Raw genomic sequence first — 24072 nt, 5'->3', positions numbered from 1 at the left:
TATATTATGCAAGTAATGCACTTCAGGAAAGGTCTAAACATTCACTTGCTACCAAAGAAATGTCTTCCCTGAATAATTCTCAATTACACCTTTTGCGTCTCCTCAAAACCAACTGGAGGAGAAGCTCAGACGGGAGTGACATTATAGCTTTCTCCTCCAATAACTTATCTGTATTCGGATTTTTACAACCCTGTTTCCCAAAAATGTGGGACGCTGTGTAAAATGTCAGTAAAACCTGAATGCAAAGGTGTTCAAACCATCAACAGAAAATAGTCAAGACAATTTATCAAAAGTTGAAACATATATATTTCTTATTGTTCCTTGAAAAATATATGTTATGGGTTTGTAATAATAAAAAAATAAGTTCTTCACAGGGGGTACTTGAAAACACTCATGACACCATAGGCTTACTGGTGAAATTAACATGAGGGGGTACTTCAGGGGTACTTCATGCAGAGATAAAATCGGTGGTGCAGTAGCTGAAAAAGGTTGAGAACCACTGGCCTAAACCACCCTGAACTAGCTAAAACCTCTTTGGTCTCATTAGGTAAGGGGAGGAGACAAGTCGTGTTAGTGTTTAGTCTTTTAAATGTTAGAGGCAGGATTCTACACAATGCACCTTTAAATAAGGCTCATGATCTTAGCCAATTGTAATTTCTTATATAAGAAATTTAAATTTTACGGAGTGACTGCGCAAATTACTTTTACTGGAAATCTCTGAATAGCCACGCTTGTATGCGAATCTTTATGTGGATTTTGCGTGTGGTTTCTGCTTCTGCTGTTGCTTTCACTTCATTCCTCCCCATGTCGATGATCAGATATATCATTGTTTAGTCTCTGGTGTTGTACAGCAGACATGATGGACATGCTGTTTATTGTGTTATTATAATATGCCATCGCAAAGAGTCAAAAAAAATTTCACTGCTATTTTTATTGAATGTTTTCAGATGGGATTCATGCATATATTTCGTCAGCATATGAAACACAAGCAACGTGCTGTGTAAATAGCGATGTTGGCCGGGATTCAATAAGATCAATTGTTTACCGATATTTTGGCGTTGTCGGTAACTGCGTTAATGCTGTGAAATTGGTGAGTGGCTGCTTGTCGGAGTGTAACAAAGTACGTGTTTGATGTTCAGATAGAGTGAAATAATTGCATGCTCATTTTGCAAGATGGGAATGTTTCAATCAGCCCATATAGAGGTTTTGAGGGCCATGGGATCATCCAACAGGTGCATCTAGGCCTTGCCTCCAATGGCCTATCCACCTTTACTGCACTGGGTTACTTGTGGATTTGAATGTAGTGGGAATGTCGACTATGGCGAATGTGATTGAACTGGACCCTTGTTGTCTTTTCATTGTCATATCAGCAGAATGATAACTGGGCCCGTTGTCATTGTCAAACTCTGGTTACCGGCTACACGCTTCAGCTGACTGTGATGGTCGGTTGCCCAGAAGTGCAACAGCTAATCTGGCTCACTGAAAAAGCTTCAAATGCCCATCACTAATAGCGGTTATGGTCTCTTTTTTTTACCACCATCATTACAAATATTGGCAAAGCAGATGCAGACAAGCAGCGACAGGGGTGGGGCAGTTATCTATGGATCCACAATCTCGGCCAAAAAATGAAAGCTCTCAGGTCGTTACGATTTATGATGATTCAGTGCATTTTGATAATGTAACCTGAGATGAAATCTAGATAATGACCAACATTAAGCCCAGGCACTGTTATCCTTCTCTTTTTTCAGTTTTTTTTTCATGTTCCCCCTCTTTTCAGAGCCTAATGATGGTTTGATGGGAAGCTTCATTAGGCTAAGAGACACTGAACCGATAAACATCAGTTCATGTTAATTATATATTAGGAGTTCAAGTAGTCTCTCAAAGAAAGGCTTATCATACGAAAGAGGGCGTGCTGTTCGACCCATTAATTATATTTTGGGGAAATAAGACAGACACAGATGTTGGTATAGTATAATTGATTTGAGTGCTGCTTGTCCCATAACATGCCAAGTGTGTTAAGCCACATTTCCTCATCTTCTGCACTCAGAATCTACAGCTGTAGTACAGTGTTTGGTTAGTGTTCATTCTCTTATCTTCTGCCAGACTTTTCAGTGTTGCCCGTAAAGAACCATGGGCTAGCGTCTGTGTTGATTTTCAGGCTGGCCATACATAGAGACACAGTAGCGGTTCATCTTAGAGTGAATCTGACAGGGGAGTGGAGCCCGGTCCCTTGCCCAGGACGGCTCACGTCGATTCGCATCTCGCCGCTTCACAACATCCTAAACTGCATTTTTAATCAGACACCTTCAAAAATACAGGTAGGACGGCTGGAGGGAGACTTCAAATGCACAGAATGAGCATGGGTGTGGGCGGGAGGGGGGTTGGGGGGTGGTGGGCGGGACAGGTTTGAGAGGACAGATTGAACAAGTACGGGGGTGTAGTGAGCTCCAATAGAATCTCATTGCCGTGTGTGTGTGTGTGTGTCTGTGTGCTTGTGATGTTGGAAGTATTTAATTGGAGTTGGAGACCATTATTTTTAGCTTTGTGCTGCTATATCTCTGTTTTATCCAACTCCACAGGAGGTCCAGCTTTCATGCACCTTTTGTACTGCAAGGTACCCAACTAGCTACCTGAGCCTCAGATGTTCCCTATTACCTGCGAAGTAGAATGCAGGGATGCATATTATCTTACTGGCTAGAGGTTTCTCCAGAGCAGCTTCGTTTTCTGCTAATCTTTTGTTTTGTGGGGAAAACAGAATATTTTATGAACAGAATATTTGTGAATTATGCATAGAGAATCCCATTAACCTATATAACATGTTTGAGGAATGAGCGGGAGAGCTGGAGTCTTACTGCAGTGTCAGAGGAACTTTTAGTTTGAGGTTATGTTAAGAAATAAAGACTAGTTAAGGAGGTGCCCAGTCTGGGCTTTTCCGAATTTGTGTCAGGTTAGGCATTTTAGTAAACATAACATGTTGCGTAATGGTTCGTTGTTGAGTGTGCAGCGTAGACAGTCTGATAGCTGGGTGTCTGGGCACCGATTCTTTTCTGTGCTTACGCGTGTTTGTGAATGTTTGTGTGTGTGTGTGTGTGTGTGTTTGTGAGTGTTTCTGTGTATTTCAGGGCCTTGTTGTTCTTATTTTTACGTTCTCATTATCCCCCACAAGGAAAGTACATGTGACATGTCATATACCAGACACAACTGACCTGATCTTGACAACTGGTGGGTCTTGCCACAGTAATCCGATGTTTAACCAAATTGGCCAGATGGTGGCACTATACGAATGATTACATGTGTCACCTTTTTCAGGGTCACACCCATTTAAAATGTCACTGAGAAGTGACCAATGTGTCCTTGTTAATGTCTTATAAATATGAAGGCAAAACCTAGATTCAGGCGTGCTGAAACTGTTTATGCATGGCTGTCTGATTAAATCCTCTTATTTCCAAAACAGAAACTTTTAAGGAAATGTAATCACAATCATATTAACTAACATACAGTTATGAAACGTCAGAAGCTATTTTGAATACATTCTCTTGGTACTAGGGTCATGGAAAAGTTTAACTACATTCAGAGGGTGCCTGCATCCAATATATTTTATAGGAAAAAGACAATTATCACGTTTATCTCACAGCAATGTCTTTTCTTTTTTTTTTTTTACTTGAAAGTAGTTTCTTTCATTTGAATTCTGCAAATGTTCACTTCTGCGTGACACAATATTTAGAAAAAAGTATCTGTGCATGATTTGTGCTAAGAAAAAGGTCTCTTAATTAACACACAATACTCAGGGATGTCAATGCAGTCATGAATTTGATTGCATGTGAGTCAGATCTGGCAAAATTACAATGATTGTCCCAAGGGGACTGCTATAGAAATCAACTGAAATGAATTAGTCACATGTTTAGTGTTGTCTTGTTTTAGTAATATTGTTAAAAGAATGGTCAAAAATATATTTGATTCCACATGGAAATATGCGTGCAGGGAAATCACTGGTTACTCAGGCTTGTTAGTAACTGCAGAAGATTCTCACACTAGCTGGGGCCAAACGTAATGTCATGTTTATGGCTATTAAAATTCTGTCGGCCTAGCAGGCTGAGAACCCCAGTTTCCTTTGAAAGAACGCAACACAATCAGTCAAGTTATTTACAAGGACAGGGATCCGAGTGGGAGCAGAGTTCAGTCCACCACACCAGTCAGGGAATGTAGTTCAGAGTTAGTTCTGTAGAAGTACAAACCTTTCCAGCTTCCTGATCCCTATGGACCCTGGTCAAATATAGTAAGCTTTGTAGGGAATGCAGGACGCTATTCAAGACTTCTAGTGACTGTGAACTATATCCCCATGGCTGGTAGATGGGTAGTTATTTCATTATTTGATGAATCTGCCTCTAGGGGACTCAACAGGAGAATGGCATTATTCTGTTGTTTAAGAAACCCTTACACATACTGTACAGTCATATCGAGCAAATGCTTTCATTTCATCTTAAAATGGAACCTCTATTTGAACCTCTATTTGGTTGGAGGCTTGGCTCATCATAACATCATAATACAGCTTGTCATGATATGTCTGCATGGAGAATAGAATATCTTCTTTCTGCGAAGGACATCTGTATGATCTGGGGAGACAGATGAGTATCTCAGCACTCGGTTTGGTTGAAGGTGAGACTGAGGAATAAGCCAACTGCAAATCCTTTCATGTCTTCGACTGTCTTCCCTGTCTTGAACAGAGCTGTCTCCCCAGACTATTTTATGGAAATATAGAAATGCAAATGCAATTCAATTGTTTCCTCCGGTTAGGTAAGAAAACAAACTTCATTGTAATTCTTGTTTAAATGACGGGGAAATGTCTAAATCCTTTACCGTGGCAAAAATCAATAACATTCAGAATGGCTAAACTCTTCACAAAAAAACAAAACAGGGATTCCATCAAACAATTCTACCTTCGGTCGGGGGCATGGATACAGGGGGCTGCATTTCGTTTTGGTATGCGTATGTCTTCTTCCAAAATATTCCCTATAGTATACTACCATTAAAGCAGTGTGGTTCAGGCCAAAGATAAACCCTCTCTATCCCCTTGTCTATCCTCTTGGAGAATTATTTGGGGAGCGAAGTCATAGAAATTATGTTCTAAGTTAACAGAGAAGGTCCAGGTTGTTGCATATGTTCTTGATTGGCAGGCTGTGCAGTTTAAAGAAGCCCCCTGTACTGATAAAGGGGCTCTCAAACTCTGTCTAACCATCTAACCATAGCTGGGCTGACGGGAGGAGGGGGCCAGGGATGGAGAGCTCAGAGGTTTAATCCTGGACATTATCTGCCGACTGTAAGCAGGTCTGAGCACTTTACTAACCTCACAGCAGAGATCCTGGCTGCCAGGGCCCCGTGGAGAGCCTGGTAGAGAGAAGGAGAGAGGGAGAGATGGAGGACAAGGGCTGCAAGGAGATAGACAGAGGCCACAGAGGGCAGGAAGAGGGAGGAAGACAGCGAGGTAACAGAGAGAGGAGAGAGATTGAGAGAAAGACAGGGAGGGAGGATCTGGCACTGGGCTGGGCAAGAAGAATGTAATCTCTAGATTAGAGCCCGAGATGAATTCCTGCCGCCAGTCTGACCTTGTAAAGGAGCCAGAGAGAAATTGAGATTTCAGGGCAGAGTCGGCGGCCCACGTGAGGGTCTGTGCGTTGAGCTGAGCTCTTTCTCTTTCTAGGGTCACAGTCGGATACCCTGGATAGCACTGAATGTTAGGTCACACAAGCAGACCGGCTGAGCAGGCAGGCAGTCCCACATTTATGGAGAAAAACATACAGTGACATTTTGTCACCAGCTTTCTTTCATGTACGGTTGGGATTTCTTCATCGTAATACAAAGTGCTGTGTGAAACCCAGAGATGGAAATGGAAAGGATGAGATGGGGGTATTGACACGTAAAACGGAGATGTTTTAGATTGCTCTCTGATACGGTCTCCTGCTCCGGCCTCCTGCTGCGTGGACACTTGTGTCACAAAGTTCATGCACTGTATCTTATCAATAGTCCAATATTGCGATTAATGATCAAACACGCACAACATTTTTGATTAATTTTGGCCAACACTGGAAAAATAATTAACCCTGACCCTTACATTAATTTCTGCTAAAGACAAACTTTCAACAACAACAAAAAACAAGACAAACTTTTTGTGTCTTTTATATTGAATGTCACTTTAATGTCAGGACACCCCCCCTGTGCTCAGCCCTGAGAGTCCTGCCTGTCTAAAAGGAGAGAGCGGTTAGTTCAATTCCCTCTGTGTTAATGTGCAGTTCTCTTGGCCACACAATGTAGCCTGGAGACTGCAGGTAACCACTTAGACGATTGGAATTCAGAATAAGGTGCTTTTCATCACAGTCTGTCAGTTGTCATGGAAATCTGCTGAGAGTTACAAGCGGGGGGCAGTTTGTGGGGAAAATAGCACCTATATCAAACACTGGACTGTGACATATCGAAATATTGATCCGTAACATGGTAGATTTAGACGCCCAACCTACAGATCAGTTAAAATGGTGGTGTTTCTTACTAATGTTGGTTCTTCACATACTAGTATATACACATACTGTGTTGTTATTTCATGACCGTATTGTACATTTTCTTTCTGTGACTGAGAAGAATATCCGTATAAGGTCGATACAGAAATAGGATGCATTGACTGCAGTGTGTATTCACCGCAATGTTTGGGAAATAGATTAAGACACTATTACATAAAACAAGTACAAAATCAATTATTATGTTTAGTTAATTCCAAAGCAGTCATTTCCAGATGATTTGTGGCAATGTTTGTTTTATTCTTCATGTAAAGATGAAATTCTAATTGAAATGTGCTCTATGTATGTATACATTATATTACTATCATATTAATATTATTTGTAACATTTGAATTAATTAATTAATTATTATTATTATTATGTAAGTGTTGCTGGAAGCCTTTTTAAATGTTTTCTGTTGCTTTATCACAGAAACATAGCATACCATTTGTACATTGGCTTCTCTGATGTCTCCATACTCAAAGCTCTGACATGTTTTACCATCACAAAGGCAGAATTGGGCAATTTCTGGGTAAGAGTTTCGCAAAGACAACCCTTTTTTTTTCTTTTGTACAAACATAAAATAACAGCATTAGAAAGCAGGACAGAACACCTTTAGAATAATAATGTCCAAGCATTTTTCACAGAGTTCATGGTGAGTGACCACTAGTGCTGCCATGACCGCGGCCCCCCCCCGTTCAGAAGAAATCTATTAACCTTAATCGTTGTTCATCTGTCAACTAGTCTCAAGGAGTTTGCTAAAAATGTCACAGTTTAACTACCAGGGCAACATATGCATTCCCCTAATAGTTTCCATGATCAATATTTGATGTGACCACTTTCTGTCCACTTCAGCTAGAAGACCTCAATGTCCAGTTGTCAATATCACATGGTTACATTGACCCTCTCTGCAACCTGACATTAGGGAACTTAATAGCCTGATTGCCCGGCTCACACACCCCAACCCCCCCCCCCCCCCCCCATCTCAACTCCTTACCACTCACAAGCCCGAATCGGAAATCAGGCATAATCCTGCAAATCTCTTCCAGCTTATGAATTTTAAATGGAGGATGGGTTTGGTCTACATCAGTGCTGGGCTCCTCTTAAGTGATTCCGTATCTAATAGTGAAGCAAACAGCTGGGCCAAGACCCCCTGCTGTGTGGGACATGGCTGTCACAGACACACACTGAGGTCTTCCAGAGCTGCGAATACACATTTAATGTCACATCTAGCCTCTTTGATGGCGAGAGAAGAACCGCAGAGCCCATCAAAAGGGACCTTTTTCTTGGATTCGGGCATCCCTGCAGGGCCAGCTGAAATCCAACACAACAGCAACCATTGGTTCCTGAGGCGCCGGGTCCACTCTGTTTTCCAGATATGTATCTGCCAGACCACTGTGCAAACAGAACACCGCGCGGCAGTTTGCACTAGGTTGTTAAGACAGCTTGGTATATTAGACAGTCTAAAACGTTGATCTCTTCCCAGATGTTTTAAAATCCTGACAGCCATGCACCTTGGGGCTTTTCACTGGCGCACCGCAAAACTGTTGAAAACAACAGCGTTTCATTGAGTTAACCACAGGATACTGAATTCAGCCTTCAGCCCAACCAAAGCATTGAGGAAGGATGATAGACTATCCGCAAGGAATGTAGAGAGGTCACGTATTAATATTAATCTGGCCTCTCCTCAGAACATGAGGAATTTGTCCCCTCCTGGGATGAGTTTAGGCTTAGAAGATATCCCAGCTTACTGATACCGTACATCTGTTATCGTAGTTAAAACAAATGTTTTTCATCTTTCGTTTAATTCCTGGAATCCATCCTGCAAACAAACATTTGTCATTAGGATGTCTTAGGAACGCGAAGAGGTTGTATGGTCCCATATTCACAGCTGTGTTGCCGTAGCTTCTTAGAGCCAGGACACAGAGTCTCTTTTATTATTTATTTGATTGCTTTACCAATGCAGTCAACTAAGTGAAACTCTACTGTATGTCATTTGGGAACCGAAACTTCAAGAAGCAATGATAATGATATGCAGTGATTAGAAATTCAAATCGGGAAGACTGCTTGGCTTGCTACACAGACTGAACATGGCTTTCAATTTCGTGTCAATTGCCATGGCTTTATTAGCCTGTGCGTCAAAGATCCCGAGGTTTTGTTATTCACTTAGATATCATGCTTAGTCAATATACAGGTACAATATGTGTTTTCCCCACCGTTACATTACCATTTTATTGGCTTTGAAACACAGATGTTATCTATCTCATAGAATCTTCAAGGTTACACCTACAAATCCATCAAAGGCTACCTTCTAAACGGGTGGAACGGTGACAGACAATATTTCCCTGGAGATATACTCGTCTCTCTACCTGGTCTCCCCTCATTATCATTTTTCATGTTGGTGGAACATGAAAGATATTTAAATGTCTCTGAAATTGTATGTACCTACAGTCAAAATTGCTAAATAATACAATCCAGACAGGGAGATTTGTCCAATGGCCGTGATGAACGACTGTAAAATGATTAGAACCACATCCACCTAAATTACGGCATCGCCAAAACAGCTTATTTCACAGTTCATTGAGCAGGCAAAAGGTGTGTGTCTGAGTGACAACCAGCAGACAATCCGGCACACATAATGTCTATTGTTTCAAATGCCTGTGAGAAAAGGGAAAGACTTCTTTTTTTGTCACTCTTTAAATGTCTGTCTTAATCCAAATTAGTCATTGATTTTGCGTTTTTCTTTTTTCCGCTTTAGAAATCGAAAAATTACAAAAAGATGAAGGAAAAGAAGACAAAGAAGATGAGAGGTTCATCGACGTTGTCATCAACAAGAACATGAAGCTGGGACAGAAAGTGTTAATACCTGTCAAACAGTTTCCTAAAGTAAGTAGTGCTGGATTTGGGTTAGAGACTGTCAGATCACATGGTGAAACTGCAAACAAACAACGTGATGTCTTTTCTATTTGCATTTCTTCCTAGACAACAATCACTTGACAGTTCAAGTGTTCATTTACACAGAGGGAAATCATTTGCTATATAACTAAGTCAGCTAAAATGCAAGCAGCAGAATTAGGCTCACGTGATCACATTTTATTAAGAGTTTATGTAACATCACAGCACAAATAACCCCTTTATTTGCAGAACGCTTCCCCCCAACTTTTGACTGACCTTGGTCAGTGATGTGCGTTTGAGTGCCTGTTTAGACTACATCAGTTGTTATGGACATGATTTCATTTAAATAACATTAACATAATATAATAAAATATAAAAAAAATATTCACACTAGCGACAATACATTTTACTGCACCCTAAGGAGAAACAAATCCTCCTGTATCGCTTTTCCCAGACCAATGATCAGGAAGATGTATAAACTCTAACCTTTTAACTAACAGAACCTGGTCTCCGTCAAACAAGTGCAGGTGATAGTAGAATTGTTTAAGTGCCAGTGTGAGATGTTTTTAGTCGCTTCCCAGCAATCTGTTTTTCTCATTTTGTTTATGGAGCTTACAGAACCAGACTTACAGAACCAGACTTACAGAACCAGACTTACAGAACCAGACTTACAGAACCAGACTTACAGAACCAGACTTTCTATGTAAACGCTGATTCTAGCTCTAATACATATTGAGCGAGACGTCTTCAGACCTCTGTTGGCGCAGAGAGTATCGGTCAGAAAAGTGTCCCATGCTAACTCGGATGGCGATGTATGACAATTGCCATTTTCATCCATTTATATAATGTATTTTTGATATCAGATGCAAATCTCGTTTATCCGAATAAAGCAATTCATCTGAATAAAACTATTGTGGTGTAAAACGAACATAAAATCTCCATTCACTTAATATGCAGTTTTTCTATATGTCTTTTGCTTCAGTTTTCTCTATAATGCAAATACATTGTTTTAGTCTGCTACTTCCTCCAGAGACATCTAGGTGGATATCAGTTCTGGTTTTGTATTTCTAAGTTTGAGCATTGAATGTTTATTTTCACGTTTTTACACATAACAGAGGTCTGTTTTCGGTTGTTTACGCTCTCCTTAATTTGTAGCCCGGACCCTATTTTTAAGGACTCCAATGTGAAACCAAGTGAGGTAGCGTGTGAACAAGTATGAAGATGTATGCACACGCTACTCTAACTTGCTCTGCATAAGAGCATCTGCTAAATTACTTAAATGTTAATGTAATGTCAATGTGCAGAAAGCAGCCAAAGATTTTAAGACTAAAATGCTACTACACAGTCTGCAATACTGAAATACTAGGTAAAAATAGAAATTGTCTCGTCTTTTACCAACTGCATGTGCTAATCTGAACATACTGCAGTTTCTGTTGTTTTTCCACAGTGTATCTAGTGAACAAACTATATCAACTATGTAAAGCTACATGGGTATGCTGCATGTGGTACGCTGAAATCCGTACTTGCATATTCTACAGTAGCAGTGTAGTATCAATATCAAACGTGTCAATACGAAGTGTTCATTTAAAAACTGAGAAGGAAATGTGTCAGTGCGGATTGAGAAAGAACAAAAGAGCATGTACAATAATATTAATGATGATGGTACAATACCCTCCTGAAACACATGGATGAAGTATGTTGGTTTGATCACGTAATGTTAGCAACAAAATGAACCATACCCACCCATACAGTAGAGTAACACAGATTACTTGTTATTAACTTCAATAACAAATCATTTTTGTTATTGAAGTAAATAACAAATAATTTGTGTCAACAGTAATGTTATTACTACAAACAAACCCCATTCATAATTTAGTTTGCTAGCCAGCTAGTTCTGTAACTCACACTGTCATACTGATGCACCACATAATCCCAATTTATACAGTAACTTTAAAGGTAAAATACAAACGGCTTGTCGTAAGTTTTATTTACCCCGTACCACGATGTATCAAAAACACCTCATACTCCTGCCAGCATTAGCCAGACAGATACGGTGCCTTCAGAAAGTCCCCTTCACTTTCTACACATTTCCTGTTATAGACATAATCGTTTTTTGCCGCAACCTCATAAAGACAAAGAAAAACACATTTTTAAAAAGTGCCAACTTATGTAATTATCCAAACCCCTTATTACGTACTATATAGAAATGCCTTTGGCAGCGATCACAGCTTTGAGTCTTCTTGGATATGCCTTTACCATGTTTCCACACCTGGATTTGGGCAGTTTCTCCCATACATCCTTGTAGATCCTCTCAAGCATTGTCAGATTAGATGGGGAGTGTCAGTGAACTGCAATCCTTAGGTTTCTCCACAAATGTTGAATAGTTTTCAAGTCCAGGCTTTGGCTGGGCCCCTCAAGGACATTCACAGATCGGTCCTGAAGCCAATCCATTGTCGTCTTGGTTGTGTGCTTAAGGTCATTGTCATGCTGAAAGACAAATCTTCACTCCAGTCTGCGATTCTGTGTTTTTTCTTCAAGGACCTGGCTATATTTTGCTCCATTCATCCTTCTCTTAATTCTGACCAGTCTTCCAGTCCCTTCCGCTGAACAGCATCCCCATAGCATGATGCACCCACAACCATACCTCAGCGTAGGGATTTTATTAGCTGGGTGATAAAGAGTAGTGCTTCACATTCAGGACTAATAGCTCAATATTGGTTTCATCAGACCAAATACATTTTTTTATCATGGTCTCAGAAAACTTCAGACAACATGTCATATGCCTTTTACTTAGGAGAGCTTTTGTCTGATCTTGTAATGTACTTGTACAGTAGATATTTCAGTTTTTCGTTGAATTTGCACATATTTCTAAAAACCCGTTTATGCTTTGTGATTATTTGGGGCTTTGTGTGTTGATTGATCTGATCAATTATGCATTAAGTCTATCACACAACAAAATGTGGATAAAGTTACTTTCTGAAGGCACATTATGTAGAAAAGCTCAGCCTTTTGCTGTTGTAGTTGGGGATAGAAGCAGGGTTGCTGGCGTGAAAAGCAAACACTCTCCGCATCATGCCAATAGAGTAACCCACTTATGAGGATTGTGACAGTGCTCCCTCCTAAGGGAAGGCACGTCCCCATGCTCTGAATACTCAGCCCCCTGGCACAGGCGAGCCGTGGGTTCTGACACCAATGTAGCAAACGGCGAGAGAGGAAAGGCAAACACCATCTATCATGACACTCGGCAGGATTTGTAACACGGCTCATGGCGAGGATTGTGACAATACAATAGTGCTCACAGACACTGGGACCATGATTATAGTCCCAGTCACGGTACTTTTAGAAACGTATTCAGAACGACACAGAGGATGAATTAGACTAAGTGACTTTCTCAGGGCACTTGTTGCTATAAAGTTGCCCAAAATTCAGAGCGAGACAACTATTGGCTTAACCACATTGTCTATCAGCCAATCATCTCACACAACACCTTCCCCTTAGTATGTGATGCACCGAAGTACCAGTTGCTATGGTGCAACATGGTTGTGGGACAGCTGAAAGTTAACTGTCTCCATACTGCACTATTCCTGGGCAGAACAAGGCAGTTAATGCTTAATTCAACTTGTACATTTTGATGAAAAGCTGTTTTTAAAGAAGACGGTTGCTTTCGTGCAAGCTGCACTGTCTCAGTAAAGCTGGTGTCAGGGCCCGTAAACAGTAAAAACAAAAAGTTATGCCAGTACTGGAAAAAGCAAAAGACCAATTTGTCGATGACAAAGCAGATATTCATTTATTGTATAAGCATCCAACTCATAACAATCAGTGCCCTTCTTAACAAAAAAAGATTGTACAAATACTCAAGACAGAGTGAAAGTAAAGGCAGATAAAAAAAAAAGAAAATACGACAATAGGTCGAAAGACTCAGAAAGAGACAACAGGAGAGACACCTGCACTTCCATTAAGTCACGCCAGAAATAAAAAGAGCTATGCTGCATACACCGCCACACACACACACACACACACACAACCTCTCAGCATGACCTCCGTGTGAGGATGAGACACCCCATGCTGTTTGAGTGATGCTGTGCTCCTCTAGCCATGTGATGAGAGTCCTTCAGCCTCTCAGCCCTCTGCTCTGAGACAAAGCTCCCGGCAGACACAGCGTTTAATGAAGCCACACGGCAGCTGCATGACAGCCAGCTCCCACAGGGACGGGAACAAGAGGGCTAGTAGCGTGGCGGAGTGGCTAGCGCAGAAGTGAGAAGCCTCTCTCAGAAAAAGATGACATCACTCAGGTTTTCACCTCAGTCCTCCCGGAAACTAGGCTGTAGATTGATGACCTGCCTTTCTGGGGACGTTAAGGCTGTGGGAGCTTCGACGCAAGAATTTCAAACTCCAGTTTTGTATGTAAAATGTTCATCGGTAGCCTCTTCACTGTATTGCAGGCTGCTTTTGTCTGGACATTGAAATATGTCCTTTACATACCCTAATGAGTGCTACTGAAATAGATTTAGACTATTTCACGAGGGAGCTTTGATATTTATAGTTTTCTCTGACCTAAACACACTGATTCTAAGAGCTAGCTTAAGTCTTGTCCCTTCATAAAACAATTACAATGACATTTCTAGTAAAGAGGCATGTAATGTCATCTAGACGCCCATCTATGTCTCATAGGAGTGCAGCTAAACACATTTCCTGACAGCTTTGATAAGTGGGGACGCTAATACGGTGTTTAGAGCCTCAACAAGCCACCGAAGGAAGACAAATTCAATTTGTTCGATCTGACAGGTAGTAATGGCTGAGAGTGATCGCTGTGACTCAAATGGGTTTTCTCCCTGAACCACAAAACATCACCTTTTGGCTTTCATCTTTGAAGTGGCTCGCTGGGTTTTTCAGAAGCAACAGTTCAGACCAAAAAACAAGTTTCTTTATCAATAGCATTAAAAACGCAGAGGGACTAGAGTGCAGCTTCCAGACATATCATTTTATGCAACAAATAAAATTATACTTTGGCTATGAAATAGGTCAAATTTTATTCTGTTTTATTTCAAAACACTTTTGTAAAAAGATTTTACTCCATTTGGTAACGTGCAATTCACCACTGCCTCATCGTGGAATCTCACGAAAGATGTGGTCTTTATAGCAGCAGTACCTACTCTTTGGAGGAGAACATGCGCCAGCGAACAATTATTCATGTAGGCGCACACCCTACCAGGAAACGTTGCTAGAGTTGGATGAGACAAGACCTACAGTACCTTGTCCGACACCAACCTCACCATCCCCGGACGGTGCTGAGCCAATTTGTTCCACCACATGCGAGTGCCCCGGGCATCGTCGGTAGAATGATCATACTCATCTATCAGCACCGTTCAACATCAGTCTGTGGCTCCTGCAACCATGGATAATAAGCTGCAGCTGCTGGACAACAGAATATTTGTAGTGTTACTGTGAGAGGTGCTTCGAATTGCTTCGTGTGAGAGAAAAGAGGTCTGCTGTTTTCAAAATGTGAAATGCCAAACGATATTGATTTCAATAACTCGATATTCATTCTTTTGAAAAGACGGCGGTTAGAATATACGGGAATTTACATTTCAGTGTGATCTGGGATTATGCAAGAGGTTGACGGTAAAATATAACTTTGATCATTCCATACCCAACAGATTTGAATCAATCTGCCAACAATCAAATTTACTAAATAAGACATTGGAGAAAACAAGTATTTGATACACTGCTCATTACAAAGCATGTAGAAGTCTGTCATTTTTATCATAGGTACTCTTCAACTGTGAGTGACGGAATCTAAAACACATTGTATGATTTTTAAGTGATTAATTTGCATTTTATTGCATGACATAAGTATTTGATACATCAGAAAAGCAGAACTAAATATTTTGTACAGAAACCTTTGTTTGCAATTACAGAGATCATACATTTCCTGTAGTTCTTGATCAGGTTTGCACACACTGCAGCAGGGATTTTGGCCCACTCCTCCATATAGACCTTCTCTAGATCCTTCAGGTTTCGTGGCTGTTGCTGGGCAATACAGACTTTCAGCTCCCTCCAAAGATTTTCTATTGGGTTCAGGTCTGGAGACTCCAGGACCTTGAGATGCTTCTTACGGCCCTGGCAGTGTGTGGCCCTGGTAGTATGTTTCGGGTTGTTGTCATGCTGGAAGACCCAGTCACGACCCATCTTCAATGCTCTTTCTGAGGGAAAGAGGTTGTTGGCCAAGATCTCGCAATACATGGCCCCATCCATCCTCCCCTCAATACAGTGCAGTCGTCCTGTCCCCTTTGCAGAAAGGCATCCCCAAAGAATGATGTTTCCACCTCCATGCTTCATGGTTGGGATGGTGTTCTTGGGGTTGTACTCATCCTTCTTCTTCCTCCAAACACAGCAAGTGGAGTTTAGACCAAAAAGCTCTATTTTTGTCTCATCAGACCACATGACCTTCTCCCATTCCTTCTCTGGATCATCCAGATGGTCATTGGCAAACTTCAGATGGGCCTGGACATGCTCAGGGTTGAGCTTGCGTGCACTGTAGGATTTTAATCCATGACGGCGTAGTGTGTTTCTAATGGTTTTCTTTGACACTGTGGACCCAGCTCTCTTCAGGTCATTGACCAGGTCCTGCCTTGTAGTTCTGGGCTGATCCCTTACCTTCCTCATGATCATTGATGCCCCACGAGGTGAGATCTTGCATGGAGCCCTGGACCGAGGGAGATTGACCGTCATCTTGAACTTCTTCCATTTTCTAATAATTGCGCCAACAGTTGTTGCCTTCTTCCCAAGCTGCTTGCCTATTGTCCTGTAGCCTATCCTAGCCTTGTGCAGGTCTACAATTTTATCCTTGATGTGCTTACACAGCTCTCTGGTCTTGGCCATTGTGGAGAAGTTGGAGTCTGTTTGATTGAGTGTGTGTGTCTTTTATACAGGTAACAAGGTGCAGTTAATACAGGTAATGAGTGGAGAACAGAAGGGCTTCTTAAAGAAAAATGAACCGGTCTGTGAGATCCGGAATTCTTACCGGTTGGTAGGTGATCAAATTCTTATCATGCAATAAAATGCAAATTAATAAATAAAAAAATCATACAATAGGGTTAGGGTTAGGGTTCTCTGTAATTGCAAACAAAGGTTTCTGTAAAAAATATTAAGTTCTGCTTTTCTGATGTATCAAATACTTATGTCATGCAATAAAATGCTAATTAATCACTTAAAAATCATACAATGTGTTTTAGATTCTGTCTCTCACAGTTGAAGTGTACCTATGATAAAAATGACCGACCTCTACATGCTTTGTAAGTAGGAAAACCTGCAAAATCGGCAGTGTATCAAATACTTGTTCTACCCACTGTACATTATGGGCACCTCATCATACATATTTTATAGAAGTCACCCTGACCGTTAGCTAGGTGGAAAGAGCCCTAGAGGTTTCTCTGTGTCTCTTTGTTTCTCTGTCCCTACCTGCACTTACACACACTCTCAAACAATCTGATGTGAAAAGATCCCGATGGGTCAAAAGACCAATTAGTGGAAAAACATCTGATTTGGGTTACCAGTGTAAAATGTAGCCTCTGTATCTCCCCTCTCGTGAGTGTATCTCTGTCTCTGTCTCTCCTTCCTTGTTTCTCAGTCTCTCCTTCTCTGTGTCTTTATGACTCCTTGCCTGTGTCTCTGTCTCTGTGATTTTCCTTCTTTTTGTCTCTGTGTCTTCTTCCCTATGTCCCTGTCTCTCCTTCATTGTGTCTCAGTCTCTATGACTCTCCTTCCCTGTGTCTTTGTCTCTATGACTCTCCTTCCCTGTGTCTTTGTCTCTATGACTCCTTCCCTGTGTCTTTGTCTCTATGACTCTCCTTCCCTGTGTCTTTGTCTCTATGACTCCTTCCCTGTGTCTTTGTCTCTATGACTCTCCTTCCCTGTGTCTTTGTCTCTGTGACTCTCCTTCCCTGTGTCTTTGTCTCTATGACTCTCCTTCCCTGTGTCTTTGTCTCTATGATTCTCCTTCCATGTGTCTTTGTCTCTATGACTCTCCTTCCCTGTGTCTTTGTCTCTATGACTCTCCTTCCCTGTGTCTTTGTCTCTATGACTCTCCTTCCCTGTGTATCTGTCTCTATGACTCTCCTTCCCTGTGTCAATGTCTCTATGACTCTCCTTCCCTGTGTCTTTGTCTCTATGACTCTCCTTCCCTGTGTATCTGTCTCTATGATTCTCCTTCCCTGTGTCTTTGTCTCTATGACTCTCCTTCCCAGTGTCTTTGTCTCTATGACTCTCCTTCCCTGTGTCTTTGTCTCTATGACTCCTTCCCTGTGTCTTTGTCTCTATGACTCTCCTTCCCTGTGTCTTTGTCTCTCCTCGCCTTTATCTCTCTCTGCTTCCCTTGATGTCTCTCTCTCCCTCCCTATGTCTTTGCCTGTCTCTCCTTTCCTCCCTATGTTCTCCTCCTTCTCTCTTTCCTTCCCTATGTCCTCCTCTGTCTCTCCACTCCTTTCCTATGTCCTCCCTTGTCTCCCTCTCCTTCCCTATGTCCTCCTTTGTCTCTCTGTCCTCCCCTGACTCTCTCCTTCCCTATGTCCTCCCCTGACTCGCTCCTTCCCTATGTCCTCCCCTGTCTCTCTCTCCTTCCCTATGTCCTGCCCTGTCTCTCTCTCCTTCCCTATGTCCTCCCCTGTCACTATGTCCTTTCCTATGTCCTCCCCTGACACTCTCCTTCCCTATGTCCTCCCCTGTATCTCTGTCCTTTCCTATGTCCTCCCCTGTCTCTCTGTCCTTTCCTATGTCCTCCCATGTCTCTCTCTCCTTCCCTATGTCCTCCCCTGTCTCTCTCTCCTTCCCTATGTCCTCCCCTGTCTCTCTGTCCTTCCCTATGTCCTCCCCTGACTCTCTCCTTCCCTATGTCCTCCCCTGTCTCTCTCTCCTTCCCTATGTCCTCCCCTGACTCTCTCCTTCCCTATGTCCTCCCCTGTCTCTCTCTCCTTCCCTATGTCCTCCCCTGTCTCTCTCTCCTTCGCTATGTTTTTGCCTTTCTCTCCTCTCCTTAGTGACGGCCAAAGTGATTTATTCTTCTACTGTTGGCCCTGTCTGTCCTGCTGTCCTCAGCAGAATCACTGCACGCTGTCTTTTCTCTGAACACACCTCTCCTGGCTATCGGCACACACACACACACCTCTCCTCGCAGCACAGAGAAGGCTAGTAGAGTACAGTAATGAATTCAGGAAATGATGAAAAGATGTTAGATGTTGGTCCACCCCACCCCCCTGGGTAGCTGTGATTAATACATTCGTTCCTACTGGTTGGTGTCCTCCGACTTTTTAATCATCATAGAACCCTCCATCTCTTCACCCGTTTCCTTAGTCTCCTGACAACTTGAAGATGAGTGGCAAAAAATGCTGGGGTTTTAGTTCTAGTCGCTGTTACGATGACCACTCTGCCCCAAGGCTTCTCTGTCAGCCCTAAACTACGACTGTGAGAGTGGTGTTTAGGGTTACTCAAGCGTAACTGTAGTCCAGATGTGTGCGTTTTTGCATGTGTGTGTATCTTTGTGCGTGCAACCAAAATAAAAGGCAAAGTGGTCCTAGACAACAGATGATTAAGGAGTGACAGTTCAGCTACTGTATGGGTCCTCCCTATCAGTGCCTGGCAGTGTGTCCGCCTTCTAGTCCCATTCAGGGACAGTAAGATATTGTAGCGAGTTTGGACTGGGTTCAGATGAATGGTCTTGTGGGAGGAAATGGATTAGAGATATCTGAAAACTTTGCAAATGACCAAAAGGCTCCGTTCAGGCGATGGTTATGTCCCAAATGGCACCATATTCACTTCATAGTGCACTGCATTCTGATGGACAGTGTTGAACCATAAAGACACATAGGTGTCATTTGGGATTCACAATACTGTCTCATTCCAAATGCCATCTTTTGGAAAGATGAACAGTGATCTGACTGGTTCTATTGGAAAGGCCAGACTGGTCTAGTAACAGAACGATAAACAGTGATCTGACTGGTTCTATTGGAAAGGCCAGACTGGTCCAGTAACAGAACGATAAACAGTGATCTGACTGGTTCTATTGGAAAGGCCAGACTGGTCCAGTAACAGAACAATAAACAGTGATCTGAATGGTTCTATTGGAAAGGCCAGACTGGTCCAGTAACAGAACGATAAACAGTGATCTGAATGGTTCTATTGGAAAGGCCAGACTGGTCTAGTAACAGAACGATAAACAGTGATCTGACTGGTTCTATTGGAAAGGCCAGACTGGTCTAGTAACAGAACGATAAACAGTGATCTGACTGGTTCTATTGGAAAGGCCAGACTGGTCCAGTAACAGAACGATAAACAGTGATCTGAATGGTTCTATTGGAAAGGCCAGACTGGTCCAGTAACAGAACGATAAACAGTGATCTGACTGGTTCTATTGGAAAGGCCAGACTGGTCCAGTAACAGAACGATGAACAGTGATCTGACTGGTTCTATTGGAAAGGCCAGACTGGTCCAGTAACAGAACGATGAACAGTGATCTGGATGGTCCCACCAGAGCAATGCACTGTAAGATGATGGTTGGAGAGGCTTTAGTTTGCTTAAGTAAAGTCGACGGTGTGTTTAATGTGTAGATTGTCTATCACTGCCGTTTAGTGGCCTTAAACAGATCAGATCTGAAGCAAATACATTTTAACTCTCTGTAAATAACTAAGCTGTAAAAAAAAATGTCAACAGAATCAACAGCCTTTCATAGCACAAAACAAAACAGCATTTTCACTGTCTTCATCTCCCTTGTAATTTGTGATAACATTACATGGCGCTCTAGTTAATAAACAGCCCCTCTGTCTTTCCAAACACTGTTTGATCAGATATTTTATATAATTTAAAAAGTTAACTGATAATTTAGTAAAATAAGATCCTGCAGATTTATTGCTAACAATACATATTTGTGTGTGCAGCGTTCGACATGAATGGATAGAGTCTTGTTGTAATGGAATGTGAGCTTCACGTTTGTTTCAATTAAAGCATTTCCAGGCTGTTTCTCTGTCACACCCTGATTGCCTTCCTGCCCCATTATTCCACACACATGTGTTGCATTGTGTTCCTCCCCAACCAGGTGTCTTCCATGAACCCATCAACTGTCCCTTTATAACCCATCACCTGTGGCTTTATAACCCATCACCTGTGTCTTTTTAACCCATCACCTGTGTCTTTATAACCCATCACCTGTGTCTTTATAAGCCATCACCTGTGGCTTTATAAGCCATCACCTGTGGCTTTATAACCCATCACCTGCGTCTTTATAAGCCATCACCTGTGGCTTTATAAGCCATCACCTGTGGCTTTATAAGCCATCACCTGTGGCTTTATAAGCCATCACCTGTGGCTTTATAAGCCATCACCTGTGGCTTTATAAGCCATCACCTGTGGCTTCATAAGCCATCACCTGTGGCTTCATAAGCCATCACCTGCTTTTACACTATGACATTTAAATGTTCAATGTTTCTTTCATGAACGTTTTAAAATGAATAAACCATATTAAAACAAGAGTTCAATTTACATAGCAGGCTTGATCGTGCAATGAAAGACATAAATTCATCACTTTTCAAATGAATGAAATAATCTTTAAAGCAACATTTTTTTTTTTTAGTTAAAGTGGGTTAAAAAGTAACAGATTGTGCAAGTCGGGACATGCATTATATATATATCAGAGTTATTGAATTCTTCACATGGTTTCTAAAGCTTAATATTTAATTTATACAAAAAACACTAAAAAGAATATCAAAAGGATGCAAAAGGCCATCATTTTGCTGAATAACCAACATTTCCTGTTAATGACCCATAGAAATGTGGGAGACTATTGTATAACTCTGAAGACTTTTTGTCTTTAGATACCTAGACACTTTTGAAAAAATAAAGCCCCCAGAAATTTGCCCCACGTGTTTTTTTCAGCAGATAAAACATAACATATAGCTAAAACATCTCCTATAGTGTAAATCCAGGCTCTTCAACTGCCATCCTAGAGGGCAGAAATATTTCTGGTTTTTGCTTCGACTGTGTAGTTAATTATACTCACCTGGTGTCCCCAGATCTGAATCAGCCCCTGATTAGAACGAGACGATGAAAACCAGAAGTGATTCGGCCCTTCAAGACTGGAGTTGAGTAGCCCTGCCTTGCACGATGCAGTCCTCTCTGAATGTAACAGATGCAGAACTTCCCGGTGACCAGTTCAATCTCTGACGCAAACCTGGCTGTTAGTCAACATATGGACATCCAGTAATCACCTCTGCACCATCTGCAGACATCACCCTATGTGCTATAGTAATGAATGAGATTTAACTGGTGTTAGCATATGCAGGCCGGGTTATGAGCAGGGTAGTGAAACACGTAATAAAGAGCCATATGGGCTGAGCTCACTTGAGTGCAATGCTACTTACCATGGCAACGACAGTTACTGATGTGTGAGGGAACAGGCAGGAGCTATTCTGTAGGATCCACAGGTGAGGTGTAGAACAAAATACGGCTGTTTTTTTTTTTTTTCTCAAGCCACTAATTAATGACCTAGAGAGATGTGGGAGACAGCTGTATAACTCACTGTTAAAAAGAGAGAGAGAGCTGGCGAGCGAAGAAGAACAGGCACTGTATTTTTTGCCCACCGCCTCCACCTTTCCTGCTCTGCTTTTTTCTCTTTCCCTCCAATCTCTTTTTGTCGGTCTCCTCAATCGGTTTTGGTCTTTCCGTGACCTTAAAACAGGCACATTCACAAGGAAAACTGGGTTATTGTATAAAAGTTGATATGTTGAATAGGACCGGATTGTGCTGTGTGAAACAGGCCATTGACAAGGATGAGCCTTCTCCTTTCCCATACTGCTGTAATAATTGTGAGGATTATGTGTTTTAGTTGTTAAAAGCAGAACCTCTGGCCCTGGTCTCAAATGGCATTCTTTTCTCTGCACTGTGTTTGACCCTATTTCCCCTAGGTATACTGTATGTGATGTGGTGCCCAATGTAGGGAAAAGGGGCCATTTGGGACGCACAACTAGACCCAGTTAAGATAACAGTGTTATGGAGACTTACTGCTACTTGGAAGAACATTCTCAGTTCTCATAGGAATTGACTGCATTTCTTACTCCTGTCAAATGCTGACAATTCCTGTGTAAATTTAATTAAAAGTGCACCGTTTAAACCAAAATGGGATTGACATGACAATGCACAGATACCAATTCACCGTACTCTACGTGTGTTTCCCTTTTAGTTTAACTTTGTGGGCAAACTGCTGGGTCCACGCGGGAACTCGCTGAAGAGACTACAGGAAGACACGCTCACCAAGATGTCAATTCTGGGGAAAGGATCAATGAGAGACAAGGAGAAGGTAACGGCCTAGTCATTCTCCCCCTCTCTGTGACAGTAGGACCTTTCATCTCTTGGTTCATCTATCTGGGAACAGACGAGTCTGCTTCTCTTTCTTCCCCTCTGGTTACAGCCTGTCTCATTCTGTCCATTTGTGTCCATGGTTTGTGGAAGACTCACCGTTAGCGGGAAGTCATCCATAACCAGTTCAGGAGTTTTTGTTGATTTGTTCTGTCTGGTCTCTCAACGTCACTGTGACTGTCTTTCTTTGCTCCATTCGTTTATCATTGGTGATTTGTGACATTGATGGTACACAACATCATACAGCAGCATTCCATTGGACGCTACAACTCTGGAACCCCTGCTGAACGGGCCTGTCCCGGCGATAGGATGACCTCAGCTGATTCACCTGGCTTCAAACAGGAACTCAGGCCATCCCACGATCCTCCTCCACTACACTACCAGAGATGGTTTTTGATCTGGGTCTGATAGCTTTCTCCAGAGCGCGCATGCACCCTTACCTGTTCCTGTCAGAAAACCACACGCCCTGAAAAGCTCATTTTGTGTTTGGTTCAGAGATCTCTTGTATAAGGAGGCCAGTATTATGCATGAAAAAGTCTAATTGTGGAATCAAATTATAATTAAATCTGCTGAGGCCTATTCAGTTAGCTACTCCCTCCCTGCAAGTAAGTTGGATAGGTTAAAGCGTGTGCCAAATTGTTTTGCATAGAACACTCATTTGTTTCTTCCGTTATCTGATCCAGATTTTCATTGTCTGTTAGAAAAGTCAGTGACAGGGAATCCACAGCAAGCTATATCAGGTCTTTCTCCTTCCTTCGCGTCTTCTTCAGTGTGAAGCTGATGACACACCTGACAGGGCTGCTCTGTCAACACTGTACTCTTACAGCCAATATGGTAAAACACGATTCCGTGTCTCTGTAGTGGCTTCATGGTACATTCCAGACTGAGTGGCGTATGCTTCCTGGCTTAAGGATGCTGTTTTGAAAACAAAGGCTAGTGGAGCTTAAAATGGATGACGAAATTACAATGAGTTGTCGACCTGGGCTCCAATTGCCCTCTGTCAGTCTGCACAGATTTTCACTGTGATTCACAGCATCCATGCTGAAATTGTATTGTTATCCTCCTGGTATTTAGATTGCAGAACAATGCATCATCCACAACAGCTAATAGCCCACGTACTTACCTATTCAGTTCCTGTATGAGGTTCCTCTGGACTCGGCCTTTGTGCCTCTTTGTGCCCCTGTTGCTGGAGAAGAGAATGGCTGTTTGATTACCAGCTTTGCTGTGGGGG

The 24072-nt window shown here is 42.0% G+C and overlaps 1 protein-coding gene across 3 annotated transcripts in view; it reads left to right on the top strand.

Annotated features, from left to right (window-relative positions):
- Window positions 1–24072, top strand: part of khdrbs3 (KH domain containing, RNA binding, signal transduction associated 3) — a 102667-nt gene that overhangs the window by 35129 nt on the left and 43466 nt on the right. For 2 of the 3 annotated variants that reach the window (XM_010873820.4, XM_020050153.3), the window contains exons 2-3: window positions 9304–9431; window positions 22666–22782. In XM_010873820.4, coding sequence (XP_010872122.1) covers window positions 9304–9431; window positions 22666–22782 — 245 coding nt within the window. Of the gene's footprint in view, window positions 1–1069; window positions 1091–9303; window positions 9432–22665; window positions 22783–24072 lie in introns of those variants that run through there. The other variant, XM_020050154.3, reaches the window with a different exon arrangement.

This window comes from Esox lucius, chromosome 10 (assembly GCF_011004845.1).
Source record: "Esox lucius isolate fEsoLuc1 chromosome 10, fEsoLuc1.pri, whole genome shotgun sequence".
In the NCBI taxonomy this organism is placed as follows: domain Eukaryota; kingdom Metazoa; phylum Chordata; class Actinopteri; order Esociformes; family Esocidae; genus Esox; species Esox lucius.
This window is presented reverse-complemented; position numbering and strand designations above follow the sequence as displayed.